This window comes from Apteryx rowi, unplaced genomic scaffold, assembly GCF_003343035.1.
Source record: "Apteryx rowi isolate R43461 unplaced genomic scaffold, aptRow1 scaffold_214, whole genome shotgun sequence".
NCBI classification, from domain to species: Eukaryota; Metazoa; Chordata; class Aves; order Apterygiformes; family Apterygidae; genus Apteryx; species Apteryx rowi.
The window spans coordinates 618,431-636,073 of NW_020448464.1; the positions used below are offsets into that span (position 1 = coordinate 618,431).

At 36.6% G+C, this 17,643-nt stretch overlaps 1 protein-coding gene across 1 annotated transcript in view; it reads right to left on the minus strand.

The window, feature by feature from the left end:
- The window catches only part of PRUNE2 (prune homolog 2), a 133,392-nt gene that overhangs the window by 97,608 nt on the left and 18,141 nt on the right, over positions 1-17,643 (minus strand). The window contains exons 2-3 of the mRNA XM_026064356.1: positions 1,642-1,746; positions 310-512 (exon numbers count right to left, since the gene is read on the minus strand). Coding sequence (XP_025920141.1) covers positions 310-512; positions 1,642-1,746 — 308 coding nt within the window. The remainder of the gene's footprint in view (positions 1-309; positions 513-1,641; positions 1,747-17,643) is intronic.

The following is a 17,643-nucleotide window of genomic DNA, read 5'->3' on the forward strand; positions in this document are numbered from 1 at the left end:
CTGGTCACAAGAAATTTTAGGACTATTTAAACTAAATTAAAATATCTAATCTAAACTCTGGGAGGACACAAGGTAGTTAAAAAAGGGACCATCAAAAGTGATGGAAAGATGACTACTTTTAGTTTGGTGCATGCATTGGACATAACAGAAGAGAAAATATATCTTAAGGGTTTTTTTTTGTGATTCCACAGAATAGCAACAAGGACAGCATAAATATCAGTGAATTCTTACTCAGAAAAACTTTAAAATAAAATTTTTAAAATAACTCAGGCCCAAGTAAGCTATCTTGTTGTATATACAATGCAATACCTTGTCAGCACGCTGCTGTTTACAAGCGTTAAAGACAATTTCCCTTCAGCATTCAGCTGATGCAAATTGATTTCATCTCGGAAGATATAGAATGACTCTGGGATATTCAGCTCCTCCAGTATAAATCTTGTCTCTGTGAAATAGCTGAAGTCTCTTCTTGGTATGTTCAACACTGGTAAGCAAAGAACATCAGGAGGGCTGACCTGTAATGCAGGTGCGTATTGGTCAGAGTTGCATAAAGTAAGACCTGTTTTTCATTAGGAAGACATTTTAACAGTCTGAGCAATTAGAAACAGTTTGAATTTTCCATTCAATATTTCCCCCTTTTATTTCAGTCTTTACAAAGCAGAAACAACCATCTTTCACTTCTTTTCTTGTTCTTCTGTCTCTATGTATATCCAGCAGAGTTGTCGGGAAACTAGGAGGGAAAAAGTATATGCGCAGTTTTGAAAAACTCACTTCTGTTTTTCAGGAAAAGATTATGTTATCTTTAAAATTCTGTAAACACAAACTGGTAATGTCTGGGGTCATTGGACTCCACTATCTAAAGCCCTGACACCCCTAATCAAACTCTGTCTTTCAAAACTGACTGGTCCTGCATTTCTGAGAGTGGATGAAGACACAGATCTATCAACATATACACTTAGACAGTGACAGACTTAAGACACTTTACTCCTGTAAATAACCTCCTGATCGAAGTCAGCCAAGACCACTGACTTCAGCAGGGCCAGGAAGCCATCTTCTTGATCCCACTAAGCTTTTCATAAAATGGGGAGAAGACCTTTACATTCTTTGACTGTGATTGTTAAGACAGCAAATTCTTCAGGTCACTGGCTGTCTTTCACAATATCCACATTCAGTGCTTAGCATACCAGGACCTATCTCAGTAGGGACTTGTGAGTGCAACTTTAAATACTAATAAATAACAAACAATTAATAGTGATCCACCCTGCCCCCAACAGTCTATTAAAAGCAGTGACCTAAAGATCTGTGATTTGTATTGCAGGCCTTAGGGTGTAATCCATTCCAGTTCTCAGAAGACTTGCAGGAAATCTATGCATTGCTTAAATCAAATGTAACTGATATATATACCATGTGCTGGCAAGTGCTCAGGGTGATTTTTGTTCTTACTGAATAAGCCACCTAAACTATACCCACTCATTAATTTTCATGTGGAAAGAAATCTAGATTCTTTCTATTTAAAAATCTTACCTTTGATTGTAACAGAATCATTGTCCCAATTCTGATTTTTTACAGTATGTTTCCATCTGCTCAACAACAAGATGTCTGTAACAAATTAGTTATGATCCCTCTGTCCATTTTTTTCATTACCTTGTCTAGAAAGTAGGCATAGGTCAGAGCAGAAATGAGAGAATCCAAATCACAGGATTTATTCCCAAGAACAACATGGACTTTCTCCAGGCGCTTGCTCCTGTTCTGTAACACATTAGAAGACAATTGCAATGGGTGACAAAGGACCCCCAAAAAACAAGACACTTCAAAGACAAATTAAGTATCTAGATTTTGTCCTTAGTTGTAATGTTTTTCACAGTTTGCCCAAAGAATGCAGTCACTGTGGGATCAGACATGTTTTCTCAGCTTTGTAGCGCCAAAGAAAGCCAAAGAAATTTGGGTTTCATAAGGGACACATGTTAGAACCTAAGGACTAACCGGACAGAATTCCCTCTAAGTAGCAGATAACAGATAAGCAGCTTCATGCATACATGGAAAAAGTTACTGAAAACGTATCCCAAATCTAATAAGAAAAGCAGTGGAAATACATACAGCAAACCATACATAGCAACTTCTATTTTTAATTTTACCTTTTTTCATCACTTGGTTAAAATCAGTAACTAGACAAATAGGCTTTTCTCCTGACTCTTCAGAAGCTGAAACATCCTGTGAGATACTGAGGGTTTTGCATTCCTATCTGTCTCCTTACCTACATCATTAATGACAAGCTAACTGCATGAAAACATTCCAGTTTGTTTTCTTTTAATGAGATATGCTTCTTAATTTGAGAAGCGTATCTGACTGACACTAAGGTACGTGTCTCAGAACCAACTACGTGCAATTAAACACTTTGTTGTTGTTCAGCTTTTAGACACTTTGAATCAGTATTCTGCACTTTATTGTGTAAAATCCTAATCCTTCTATAAAAGAATATAATTATATTATCCTCAATAACTATAACTGTGTCATTTTTTTAAAACAAACCTTTCTTCTTTGTGTGTCTAATCTGGGTACAAGGAAGATGCTTAGTTCTCTTTTCATTATATGGGACACAGTCATGAAAATACCTTTGGGTAATAAAACCAGGACAAGTATTCTCCAGTTCCTAAGTATTGGAAAAGAAACTATAAAAGGCAGACAGCTTTCTGAACTGAACAGTGTCTGGTGCAGATTATGTTCATTTAAACTGTAGGCCTTCGCACACAGGATACTCTCTTTCCCTGTTTATAAGATACTCCCTTTATCAAATTGTTCTTGTGCAGCATACATTTCTGTCTGGTCTGCCACCCGAAAGAATGAATATAAAGTTCATGAGCTCATGCTTTTCTTAGTATTTTCAATGTATAGAGGTCTTTTTCTTTAGCTTCTTCCCAAGTACATAGCAGTTGACATAACCTAGAAAAAGAAGGAAAAAGAACGGAGTGCAAATTGACTGTTAAATCTACAAAGTCACTCATCACTAGGAATCCAATGCAACCAACAACATCTAAAATTTCAAGCCTCYTTGTGCTATTCTACATCTACGTAATCTGTATCTATAAAATGATTTGCTTCCTTGCTCACATTCCAGAAAACACTACCCCATGTAGCACTAGCAAGGWCCCTCAATAGCAATCTGAGCTTCAGCAACAAATGTCAGCCCCATTCATCATCCCTGATACTGTTTTCTTTTGAAAAATTAAGAAAAAATTTTGGTGTTGTCTTCAAAACTCATTCTAGCACCCTAGAGCACCAAAATTTACATACTTTTTTTAAAACTCACATGTTAGCAGCAGCTTTGCTACAGACACACTGCAGCTCTGAAACAGTAGAAAATTATGTGGGAGATCGCCAAAGACTACCAAAGATGGAAATACCCCTTTGTCTTTGTAACTGTTAAGAGAGAAAAGAAGAACTCACGTTTCTTGTATGTGCCATCATTTCCCCCCCTCCTCTCTATTACGTCTTCTGTGATGGACACAGAGTAGTCACATTAAATTTAAAGATTTGCAAGGTTGAAAGTTGAGGAACCCTACACTTGATTCTGCTGAAGAAATGAGATAAGCACTGGTCTAAAGAGCAGAATACAAACAGATCACAGTGAAGCAAAAAAGCACTGACGGCCCTGTCCCTCTTCCATAATCCAACTATATCAATGAGTCATCTGACGTCTAATCTTTAACTCCAGCACACCAGTAGTTCAGGCACCACAAGAGAACCAGAACAGACTGTAAAAGGAGAGGCTATTTCTGTTCTCAAAAGCTTAGTAACAACAACAACTCTGAGCTGGAGTTTACAGCTGAGTCTTTAATATAGCAGTAGGTAAACCAACAGTGAGGGGGTGTATTTCTTGACCAGGCTGTTAACCATGTAAAACCTCTTTCATAACATTTCGGCCCCAGACTCTCAACACAAGTAATAGAGACTACATGCTAGCTAATTTTCCAAAGGAAAGGGAATGAGAAACAAATTTCTGAAGGCTCTGGATGGTTTCTGTAGCAAACTGCCTTTGTCAGGTCATTCTAGAGAGGACACAGCTTTTGTTTCATCTTTTGCTAATGGGTATTTTAATGACACTGCCTCTCCCTGGGTGAGAATCTATTCATTTGCACACTACTTCCCCACTTCACTTCCTAATCACTCATTTATGAATTTTACCAAAGTGTTTTTTTTGCAGTGGGCTTTTTCTAATAAAACAGGTATTATTCCATAAATATAAAAATACAAAGTCAAGCTGTAAGTTGTCTTATATAAATAAGTATACAGAACAAATATCCTTTCTCCCAGATTAGTGTGTGTATATACATACATACAGATAGATAGATACATACACACAGTCTATCATTTATATCCCCCTGCCTTGCACAAAATAAAATTTAATTTCTAGAAACTAACTTTCTGCTCTCATGCTTTAAAATACTGCTGCAGTTGCAATTATGATGGGGTGAGGGTTTTGTGGGGGGGTGTTTCTGGAGGGTGGGTAAGACAGGTCTTACTCAGTATTTCTCTAACTGTCCTGTGTTCTGCAACGAGCTGTTTTCAGTAAACTTGTAATCTTATCACGTTTGATGACAACATGTTCTTATTAAAAAAGACTCATTCATATTTGTATTTCACAGATTTTGAGATTAAAACAGGCTATCAGAACAAAGCAGCAAAGCAAGTCTGTTCTTCACATTCTGATAATGTAAGGCACATTGACAAGAGAGGGAGGTGACAGTCTACATCCCGTTTCTCCAGTGTGAAGAATATTATTCATTAAAAATAGTGTGAAAGGACGACTTTTGAACAGAGGTATCTTTCACTACCAAAATTATGTATTATCAAGCTAATTATTAATAATAGAATAAATTAGCATTACTAAAGTTGTAGGATAATCTTGGCCAGTTCATTCTTCCTGTACTCACAAATGAGCATAACATAATCAAAACAATTAAAAATATCACTCTTAATTATTTTTACAGAGCACAATTTAGTCAAAAGATGTGCTTGCGATTATGTTGCTAAATAAAATCCTCCATTTCCAGAACAATTATTCTTATCTATAGAAATAATCTGTTGTCCTGAGACAAAAACATTTCAGGAAAACAGTGTAGATTTGATATACCATAGATCAAGCTTGCAGAGTAGTACCAGCTACAGTTAGAAGTTCCATCCGAGTGTTTGCTGCAAGTAGGGGCGAAGTCAGCAGGAAGACAGAAACACCAAGTTAAGCAGCTCCCCTAAGCACACACATGGAACTCCAGCCTATAGATAAGGGTTATGCCCTATGTACTGGCCCTGGGAAAGCTACAGTGAACCACAAAAAGGTTCATGCTATCCCTGTTCTGGGGCAGTACATAAATACTAAATTATTTCCCTTCTCATTCCGCAGTGATAACCACTTAAATAATTCAGCAATATGCAAAGATCATATTTGTATAACCTAGTCACATGGACCACATTTACTATTCAAGTATCTTTAGCATTTGACACAGGTATTTATCTGCCAGAATTGCAGTCAATGATTTTATATTCTAACAGATTATCCAGATAACTACGCAGCATCTTCCCCTTCCCATTTTAATGCAGGAAACCTTCCTGCACCAATGACACAGATACTTTTTCTATCAAAAGTTTAGTGATGATCAAAGAGATATACTAGTTAGAGCAGGTTAAATATTCTTCTATCCTGTGCTGGATAGACAATGTCAGGTCTGTGAAAATACACGATCAGCTAAAAGTCCAACTCGGCCAACCTGCAAGTGATATAAAATGCAGCACTACATCAAACATTCATCTTAGCACAAATGGGTACCCTCTACCAATTCTGCACATATGACCATGAAAACATTTTTTTTTAACCTCCGATCTGATTTGCAGCATTTTAGACAGAGGCTCTAAAAGTCAGTACTTTCAGCATGACATCACTGCCTCAGCTAATCATTATTGGCAAGAAGACACTAACATTCATGGATAAAACACATCATGATATACTCCTTCAGGAATAACCAGGTCTTGTAGTCTATAACCACAATGTGGCTTACTACAGTTTTTAAAGTCATTAAGACCTAGCAAAAAAGATAGATCTGAAGCTATATTAAGGGAAATAATTGAATAAATTATTACAAAAATATTTTCATATTGATTTAAATGATTTTTTTTTAAGATCAATGGGACACTCAAAATAACCTTTGTTTTCATCTTCCAGGGCTTAAATTGACCACAATAATATAAACAGTGCACTGCACAAAACAGTTGTTCCCCAAGACATGCAGCCTTTTTTTGTATATTGGGAACAAAGTCATGGTATTCCTCTCAACTCTCACATCAAATAATGGTTTTCAAAGAGCATACAAAAGAAATGGCATTGTCTCACTCAAGTGACAATTTCAACTTTGAAAGACTTACATGGAAAGTTTCCTCTGTTAAGTTAGCTCTTCCAGCCTCAGAAGAGGTGATACCATCTCCTCAGCTTCTATGGCTGTTCAGAAACCAACATGACACTAGCACACACTAATGTCTGTTTTTGTGACTTGATTTCTTGGCTTCCTCTTCTAGATCAAGGCACAAGGTAGACCTTCCCCAGACAGTCCTCACATGCTATTTTGGAGAATCACAGTATCTTTTCTTTTTGCCTTTCCTGACCTCTGCTCTTCTCTTCACTAAGTATAACTTTATTCTCTTCTCTTTCTCTTCCTGCAGGTACCAGGTTGATTTCACAAGTATTTCCTCTTCTCATGTGCAGCTCCCTGGATGGCTTTTTATTATCGTACTGATTCTTATCAGTAACAGCCTCCCAAACGTTACTGTACCACCTCTATACTCTCCATAAAAGCAACGCTGCAGTGTGCCCTCCCAAGGCTATGCACGCTAATTCTTCACCTCACAGTTGTAAGACTGCTTTCTCTTCTGCCATCTCAGACATAACTAGTCTACTTCTAATCAGCCAGCTAGGAGAAAAACAGGCAAAAACAGGATGAGAGGCTTCCTCTTCTAGGTCAGCAAAATTTCCCATGGGTTTGATTCTTCCAAGCAAAGACCCTAGCAGAAAAGCCCAGTCAGGCAGAGGAGGCTTTAGATCATAAACTCTGTGAGATTTAGCTGCAACGGGACTGTAAAAAGTGGTAACTCCTGCATCTAACATAGCTAAACCTGAGAGAAATCATGAATTACAGCCCTCAATAACTCCAAGAATTCAAAAATTTAAGAGTTGGATGATGAAACTGGAATAAATTAAACTACACCAGAGACTACCGATTCTCTTAGCATTAACAGGCTTTTGTTCAGCTTGATTAACGGTAAAAATGCAAAATGACCCTGGATGTATGGCATAATTAAAGAAATGATGCATCATTCTCAGATGGCATCAGCCAAGACAACTCTATTCAGTTCATACCTGCACAGATCAACATTCACTTATCATGCTCAAAAATAATATTAACATTAAGCTACTCCTGCAATCTAGTAAGAGATCTCCTCTGATATTTTGTTATGAAGTAACTCTCATATCTACCCAGCTTTGCTGTCTTTAATTGCCTAAAAGCATTAGTATGGCAACTGTTGTTATGCAACTGCAGTAGAAAATACCTTTTATTGGTTCTTACTTGCATCAAACAGCTGACTCATTCAAATGTACTGCATATATTGGCAATCAGGTTTTCAAAAACTTTGGCTATGATATAAACTACAGTCATTCATTGAATTACCATACCCCAGTCACAGAAAGCATTGCATCTTCCTTTTTTTTTATTCTATTAACACAGAAACTGAAATGAGCTTGCAAAACAAGAAAAATTGAAGAGTTTTTTGAGTATAAACAGGAAGCCCTACACAATGCTCACTGTCTCAAGGCAGTTCTGTCAAAGTTTGTTTTCCCTCCACTTCACACACACACACAAACATGTATAGACATGCATGCAGTCACTTACAGCCTTGCTTTCTGAAGCATTATTTTCTTTTTGCCTCAAGTTTTGCTGCATATCCTGTACTCCAGCTGTAATGAAATCACTGCATTTTGCTGCATGGGATGGGGACAATATTTGTCAAAGACAGAATTTCTTTGATGGAAGCAGATATACCTCTCAACTGAGGCATATTAATAGAAAAGAAGTTGTATAATCAAAGTAATACAGTGTCAGATACATCCCTGAAAGCTGTTCCAATCTTGTGGCTGAAGCACTAATGAGGGAGCACAGCAGAGACATACTTCACTTTCCTGGATATGCATGGGAAAATACCTAGATACTTGGACCAAGGACAAGATAATAATAAATATTCTAACTGAGATTTTATGTCATTTACTTACACAAGAGAGGATTTTTGAAGCTCTTCAGTAGCTTTGGAATTGTACCTCCAATACAGAAGTACAATTTCTTGAGTAGTCATTTCAGAGTACATCCTGCATTTGCTTCAGAATATCAGGCAGTATTATACCTCCATCTGCCTGAAGGCTTTTAAATTGATTATCCTTCTCTGTTGTCAAAGAAATGGCTTTAAGCCAAGGCAAAGTTAATTTAATATTTTATGTAAAGTTCAAGTTAGTTTAATATTTCATAAGTCTTTTCACAAGAAAGCTTTATCATGGTCTGGAAAAAAAGATGGTCTGTAAACCTGACAGGTCTTTGCTTTCTCTTACTGTTTGAGGCCAGTAGACAAACTATTCTATTTCTCTGTCCCTGCAATATCTCATTTATCATTTGTATTATATAACACACATAGTGGTTTACTGTACATGGTTGTGATATACCTGGTTGCATAGTTGATTCCTTCTAAAGAAACATAATCTAATTAAAAAAAATTTAAGTCTGCCATACTTTAACCATTACCTATTGGATTTCTATCATAAAATGTTGCTTTACTTAAGGACTTAACAAATAGGTTTTACATCAATCCCACTGGCAGAATGTCATATAAAATAAAAGGTCAGTTTTCTAAATCCACACCAATGTGCTTTTGTGTGGGAGATACAGCCTTACAAAAAAGACGAATGGAAGTGGAAGAGTGGTAAAAATTCAATGCCATCCTCAGAAGCAAGTGGATAGGCATAAAACATACCTAACATCTTTACTGTTAAATAAGATCAGTAAAAGATGGCAAAAGGCTATGACTAATCTACAACAAAGACTAGCATAGTGCCTTCACACCTTGTATATCATGAATACAGAACCTACCTGGAGCTTAAGTGATATACACATGCACACATACACATGCATACACATATATATAAATTTATATGTGTGTGTGCTTATGTATGTATACACACACACCCTCTATCACCCCTATACACACATCCCTTCCCTCCCTTCATCTGGTCTTCTCCACACTGTCCCCTCTGGTGGTAACTGCACTATACACAGATGTTGAACAGACTTCTACAGCCTTGGTGAACAAACATTGGTCTTAGGAAGTTTATACTTGAAGAGCTATATTTAAGAGTCAAAAACTTTCTAAAGAGAGTTCCGTAAAAACGTACCACTTCCCAAAATCAGACTGTTCAACAGGAGCACGCCGATTCTTCAAAATTTTTAATGGAAACAAGGCAGACTAGCTATCTGACATAGCAGCCAGGCAAGCAGAGCCTGTCCAGCGATCATTCCTGGAATTTCCGGAAGACAGAAGCTTTCTTTTCCAGTCATTTCTAATCAAGAATTGGCTGAGAATTCAGTTCAACACTGCTGCATTACCAACAGGCTCTGATTTAGCCATCTGGAGACAGACAAACTTCATACTGTACAAGAAACAATTCCCTACTTACTGAAAACATCAACTGTCTTTTTATTTTACAGAATACGCTTACATGCAGGGCTGCTCTCCCTGCTCTTGAAACACCTTCTAACTTATTTATCATACCAGTTATCCACACTGCAAAAAATAAAAATTAACAATAATTTCTACATGCTGCTTTCATTTGAAAAAGAATAGTTGCAGTAATCAAATAAAGCACAGATGCCATTTAAATGTCAAAAGAAGTGCCAGAGAATTAAAAACATCAAAATTTTGTTGGCTCAGTTTAAAATTAGATTGGTTTGTCGTTGATTTTTCCCTCATGTTTTCTAAGCTTTAAATATTTATGCTCTACTGTTTCTCAAAAAATTTGCTTTTAGTGCCACCTTTGGGACCCCACTTGCACTAGACTGTGGGGTGCCAGTATATGATGTACCTGATAGTATCTGGCTTTCAAAATGGGTCATTTCTCAAGTAAACAAGGGTGCATACATGTCAACACAATATGTGCTCACATACATTTTGGAAGCATAACTTTGGCACCAGAGGCTTTGATCCCAGTTTTGCCCTAACATCAAGACAAAACCACCATTAAGTTAGACAGGTATTACATACACTGTCTTAGCCAACAAACACCCCCCTCCATGTTTTTATGGTACAAGATTAACAAAGTAAAGATATTACACAGCCTTTCCTGCCAAGACATAACAGGATATACTCTAGTATGACTGAACAAGAAAAATGTTCCCAACAGAATGATTATTTAAGCCTGAATCAGCAGTATCTCAATAGCCTGTCAATAGGATTATCAAAGAAGTTACTGAAGGAAAAAAAAAAAAAAGTTCCCCTCTTACTTGTTCGCTGCATTAATTTGAACAGCAAAAAATGTGTTCTGTGCCTGATTAGTGCTCCCACCTAACAACCAAATATGAGCATACAGCATATAACAATTTAGCTCTGCAAAAGAAAAAGTTTTATTCCTAATCCAGGTTATCTTTAGTCTCTAAAACCAGTCACAGCATATCTTTGTCTTCCCTCTCCTTCCTCACTTGCCACTTAACATGCAAAGATGAGACTGGGATGCACATCGGTTTACAGGGCTTGATAGCACTCATCTCCTTTGGGATTTGTTTGGCCTCTTACAGGATCAAGGTGTCCCCTGAGATACTAAAAACAAATGAGTTAAAAACCGGGAGCACATTTACCTGAGGAGCAGAATGCCCCTGTCATATTAATTTAATGAGTTCTGTGCTGTATCAGGAGGTGACTGGTATCAATAATGCTTTACATCACGCACTGTGGAAGCTGAATGAATTGCTGAGAGCAAGGTGAAAGTCAGATGGAGGGGGGAAAAAGAAAAGTGATTTTCTTTGGTGAAGGCAAGGGACTTCGACTCAAATAATGCAGTTTGTTTACTTGCCTCTGTCACAGACTTAACACCCGATCTCAGAGAGTTTAAGAACCTTAGACTTTTCTCTACAATGGAGAGAGTAATTTTACAGCAAAGAATAAATTTATCAAGAGTTAGGAGACCCTTGTACACTGTGCTCTACAGGAGCCTTTGGCGCTCAGCTTAATGTTTCCTAGTGCAGACCTTGGATGATATGCACCAAACGACACAGGAAGACTACCCAGTCAAGCAGCAAGAGTCCTGTAGAAATACAATATGTGATCATATAACGAGACTGGATTATCTGTGTTTATATGAACAATGTATAAACATTTTTACTCTTTCCTTTCCTAATTTTTTAATTGTATCATCTTCCAATCTGTTTCTTCCAAATTTTTGTCAATATACAGCATATAAAGTATTTATGACTATGTTTATATACACATATATGCACTCAAACACAAACATTATTATGCATGGTTACACTTTCATTTTGTTTCAAACCTTCTGTGTACACTTCTGTCTCCTTTTCATCATGAACTATATTTTAAATGACGAAAGATGTAAAACTAGTCCACGCTAACAACAAAATCACAGACACCATCTTGACTTTCAGACTTACTTCCATTCCCATCAGTGGCTTGTACAGAAATATATTACACACCTTTAGCCAAGAGAGAAAACTCATAGTTGGAAGAGATGACTAAGAGGCCGAAGTCACTTTCAATTTGCCTTTTTTTCAATATGTTTTTAATATGTAATTCTAAAAATGCCTTTGTTTTTTTCCCCCACTCTCTGGTCAGAGTGCCTCCAAGGAGAAGCAATATTTTCTTACATTGTTTTTTATTTTAGTTGCTGTTTCTTTTACCATGCTGAAAATCTGAAACCAATTAACAGTACTCCTCTGTTGCCCTTTATGCCTGCTGCACACACCATTCTCTGGAATAATTTTCCCAAAAGCCCGTTCTTACCACTGGCAGTTTCTTTTTGCATTAAGGGATTACAATAAGATTGAGTCCAAGCGTCCTTCTTAGAGATAGATGAAGAGTTGATTTGTTGTAAAAACTAAGTACGCATTAAAAACTGTCTTCCAATGCTGTGCTTATTGGTGAAATGACAGTGCATTAGCAAATGAAAATTCAAAGTGAAATTGTTGATTAGTTTTACAAAACAATCTATTTTTTGATTTGGATGTTATGAAAAAAGAAACACATGCACCATTATGAGAAGCCACTAACTTTTCGTACATACAGTGGCTGGTTATGTGTATACCATATAGATCCCTGAACTGCCCTCACCATAGTACTTATATCAGAGTCCTATGTATATTGCGTAAGAACAACATAAAATGCATAATCTTATCCATAACATTTGACAAATATATGCTTTTTAGCAGATGTCTAGTCACTAATAAACCTAGAACTTGTGCTCCAATACTCTTGTGTCCCCCACACTCTTCAAAATGTCCAGTGTGTCCAACACTCCTCTTTACATTGATGACATAAAGAGTAAAAATTTGAAAGTAATTCATTTAGAGTGCTAGATAAGTAAGGCTGGGTTGATGCTTGGATAAAGGAATATGGCACCTTTTGAAGCCATATGCAAGGCATGACCTCCATACATCATGTATGGGTTGATCCTCTTTCTCTGATTGTATGGGCTGTGTCCAAGTTTCCACTCTGCTCATGAAATCTGAACAGGTCTTTAACATAGAGACCCACACACTGAGTACTTCTTGGAGCAGCCTGAAACCAACTCGGTGGGTTTGTCTCTGCAAGAAAACCAAACCAACTATTCTCCACCATGGCACACACCCTCCCCTCCAACACAACCCAAAAAGGCCTAACCCAAAACCCATATCAATATTGTTGATCTCAGACCTTCACACATGCTTAATTTAACTGTGGTCTTATCAATCAAACATGTTCCCTTTTGGACTAGCAATCTTCTTCCAGGGCATGATCACTGTAAAAATGTAGTGCTGAGGTATCCAAAGTCAGACACATCAGATTCAAAGGCTAGTCCTGAACCGCATTTCATCATCTAATACCTGTGCTGATATCATATATTTTGCCTTTTCTGCATTCCATGTTCCTATGCACATTCCACGTTCTTATGCTCATTCCTCTTTCTGTGATGGCAAACAGTCTCCACAGACCTTTTCAAATTGCTCTTAGCTGACAAAATATGTTTCAGCATAAATACTGCATAAAACCTTTTCTGAATCAGCCTTCCCCATCTATCCTTGAAGCATTAAGAAGGGATTCAAATATATTTCCTTGATACCATTTGGCTCACTGCAAATTTTTGCTATGTTTTAAGCACACTATTGACTGCATTAAATAACCTCATAATCACATTTAAAGGCTTAGTGATCTAGTGCCACCAATGTATTAAAATATATGATAACAAATGCAGTCAGCATTTTCCATACCATATGCTTGTAAATGTTATTCTGCAGGGAACCAATTAAAACTATGGAAAACTTGGAACACAGACATATGGAACAAAACAAAGCAACTTATCTTGTCACCATGGTGCTTGCTCAGTACATCGATTAGGGAATGGTAATGTTGTAGGACAAACAAACACCACTTTAATTAAAGTGTGCTGAAAGGCAATATACAGTAGCAATCTAAAACATTCATTTTTGCTATGCTGATGTTAGTTTTCCTTTTAATGAGATAGAAAAGGTAAAATACACTCCTGTAAAAACAAAAAACCACAAATTTTCACATTTGGAGAAATGCAACATCAGTACTAATTTATTGAAAATTTTTCTCTTTTAGCATCCAATGAGAAAAGGATAGGAAACTGAAATGGAATAATTGGGTTTCAGGGAAAATATTTAAAATACTGCTAAGGATATACAGCATTTCAGGGAAAAAATAAGTTTAAGTAGAGACTTAGCCCTAAATGTCTGTCTACCAAAAGGTAGCTCTTCAGGGGAAAGAGTGAATCCAATCCTCATATTTGTCCACTGCAATGGACAACAGCAGGGGCAGAAGAACTGTAAAAGAACTGGAAGAAATAGTAATCACTTTGCTAAAATATCCTCCAGAAAAAGCAAAGAGTTTTCAGGAGAAAGAATAATGATTACCTCCTTAGCCTGGAGCAAGCCGGGAGAGCTCCACAGGAGAGAATATGCTTGAACCTGCACTTCCCATTCCTTCTTGCACCACAGAGTTCAGCACCACCACAGTTCCAAAGTCCCACATAGCCCTGCTATGCCCGTGACACAGGATGCCAGGTAAGTAAGAATTTAGATGTTACATATTTGGGGCAAGGATCCTATCTTATCACGCTTGCCTATGACACCTTGAACTGACATACAGATGACGATAATGCAAATAATATTAAATATGATCATTATCACTGCCCCCTGAACTGCAGCTCCATTTCACATTATTTTGTCTTGACATAGAATATATGCGTCTCTGAGATGTATATTAATTTTAACATGGCTAGGACAATTGGTACAGAACCAAAGGAACAAATGATGTTAATTCTATTGGTCAGCATAGTAATGGTCCAACACAGCCAAGATCTGCAAGGAACTGCAATATAATAAGTACATCTTTCTCACATAGACCTATGACCAGACTGTTGCTGAAGTGCCAAAAAAAAAAAAAAAAAACCACCCTGGACTGCGGTGAGAGCTTCTGTATTAGTAAATAACCTATTGATTGCACAGCCAGATTTTATCTGGCACAGTAGTTCAATTTTGTCTCATAAAAGGTATGTCACAGAGATGAACAGAAATAATTTAGATAGAAAATAGTATTAAAGATATTAAAGATGATCATGGAGAAAATGATCTACTATTGCTTTAAAGTATTGGAAATAATAAATGGAGTCATTTAAAGTGTAATTGCAAGGTAAATTGATCCACYACCTATATTATAAAGCCTGCACAACAATATTTCTTTAAAGATATGTTATACCTTTCATTCCTCTCTAAAAAGTTGGCTAAGCATTAACAAAATATGAGAACAAGTCACCCAACCAGAGATCTCTTTTTGCTAAGGTTTGGCTCAATTTCATCTATTTTGATCATGGTTTTTACAATGTATTCTTACAGAATTTTATTAAGAAGGAGGAAATAATAACAAATGGACAAATTTATATGTTTAAGAGACACGAATGACTGATTAAGTAAGACATTTCCCTCTTTAATGATAGTTTTTCTGAATATAAAAAAAATCATCTCATTTAACACCAAGATGGGCAATTCATCATTCCTGGTAAACCTGCTGCCCTAGCTAACTCAAAAAACTTTAATACAAATATTTTAAACACAATAACAATAAACAGAACAAATTACATTGCTAATATTTAACTTTTAATTGTCAATTTCCATATAGATCAAGCATATCTTCTTGGTTTCATATTTAACACACTATGCCATATTTTTAAGCTGTGGAAATCACCAATAAAGGATATCAAGAACTGTGTTCAGCACTACACAGGGATTTGCTTCATTTTCCTGAACCCTCAAGCTCCTGGTTCTCAATAAAGAGCATATTGCTAGGAAAAGAAGCATACATTGATTTCTGCATCTTCTTTAGACAACAAAAAAAGGGGCAAAGGCAAGGAGAGATGCGTAAGCTATCAAAGAACGGTCTGCTTCCTCTCAGCCTTCCCTAATGCCTTATCCAATTTGCCTCCACCAAATCATGGAGCTCTGAACTGCTTAAAGTGATTCCAAAGATAAAAAAAAAAATACCAGAGAGGACAACATCCCTCCTATGTCATTCTTGTCCAGAGAAGTCCTTAAATTAAAACAAAACAAAAAATAAATAAAAAAGATAGGTACATAAATGGGATCTGTGCAAACCAAAATGTCTGATGCACAGGACTGATCATAGCTAGACACACACTTTTCTCCTTGTAGAGTACAAAAACACTGGTAGGGCACTCAGAATTTGCTTGAAACTAAACAACACCCTGTCCAACAGGTGGATTTTCAGCATGCTCCAGAAAGACAATTCCTGTCTATGAGAATGCTTCAACCCATGAACTAAAATTCCTCTGTATTGCAGGGTGTTCAAGGTGTTAAAAGAAAGGATTCATCACCCCTACAGTTATTGACATGCATCCAGTTAAACATTTGTCAGAACAAGAACAACAGCAATACAATTTAGATGAAAATTTGTTGATGATTTCATGGCAGTGCATCATAAGGTCACTCTCTGATCTCAGTCTGGTATTTCTTTAGTTTATTATTTCTGTCAGGTTAATTGCACAAATCTTAGCAGATCAGAGGACCATTACTCAGCATTTTACAGAATATAAGTATTTTGAATTAAAAGAGCAAGCGAAAATATTATGTGTAGCCTTCTTTCCCTTATATGGGGGGCATGTGCTGGGCTTATATTGCTGTTGAAAGGATATCTGTTCCACATTAATGGAATTAGGAAAGTCTATTAAAAATAAACAGGGCATGATTCTTTTCTTTAGCTTTTACCAGCTAAATAGGAACAGTATCTTTGCTCAGCATCAGTCAAAGAGAAGCTGATAAGATCTAATGGCAATGTGTTTATAGTCAGCCCTGTTTCAGCATTTCATCTCAAGCACTAGATGAAGTTCATACGTATAAATAGCAATAAGTATTGGCAATTCCTGCACACAAAAAAAGCACACCAGGTCTTAAAAAATATATTTAAAGTGCTTAAAAGAGACTTAAAAGAGAATTGAGATATTTCACTATACCTGTTTCTCAAACAGATCAGTAAGCTGGTTACATTTATTTAAGGACAGACTACAGAGGCTTTCTGATTTGGGACATCTATTACATAGATAGCATAGCAATATAGGAAAAGCAAATTTCATGAGAACAAGGTCTACTGAAAACAATAGACTATTATGACTATCAGAGAAGATCCAGATGCTCTTGCTGAAGTTATATGAAGAATACTGTACTAACATTGTTTTCAAACCAGCTTTATGAATACATTGTAAAGATTTCCATCAACTAGGGGAATGCCATAAAATTCCTATTTTGCTATGAAGAACATATTGAGAAGCACTGGGTTTGTGAAACATGCCTCAGTTAACATTAGCAAGAGAAACCACAATTTTTATTCTGCTGACATTTAGTCTGTGAAATCAATTAATGTCAAGGATACAAAATGATAGCTGTGCTTAACAGTAAGAGAAAATCCAGCTTCAAATATCACTTCAAAATGCACAAGGGCAAGGGCAAACTTTGTACCACAGTTAACTGAAATCTTCATCTGATTCTGCTCCACATGAATAGTATATTCTTTTTAGGAATGCTTCAGCATAAAAAACAACATTCAGATAATGTATTAGAGAATACTTAAATGACAAAATCTCTTAATTAGTATATAATTTGTCAGAAATATGGCAATCAGATTTGAAGGTCTGAATACTTTCCAAATTGCAGGACACCGAAGTCATAGATCATGCCTGTATAATCAGTTCCTTTATCCATCACAACTATATGATACCAATAACATGATAGTACCCAAGAATTAAACTAGCATAGACTCAGCATAATCACT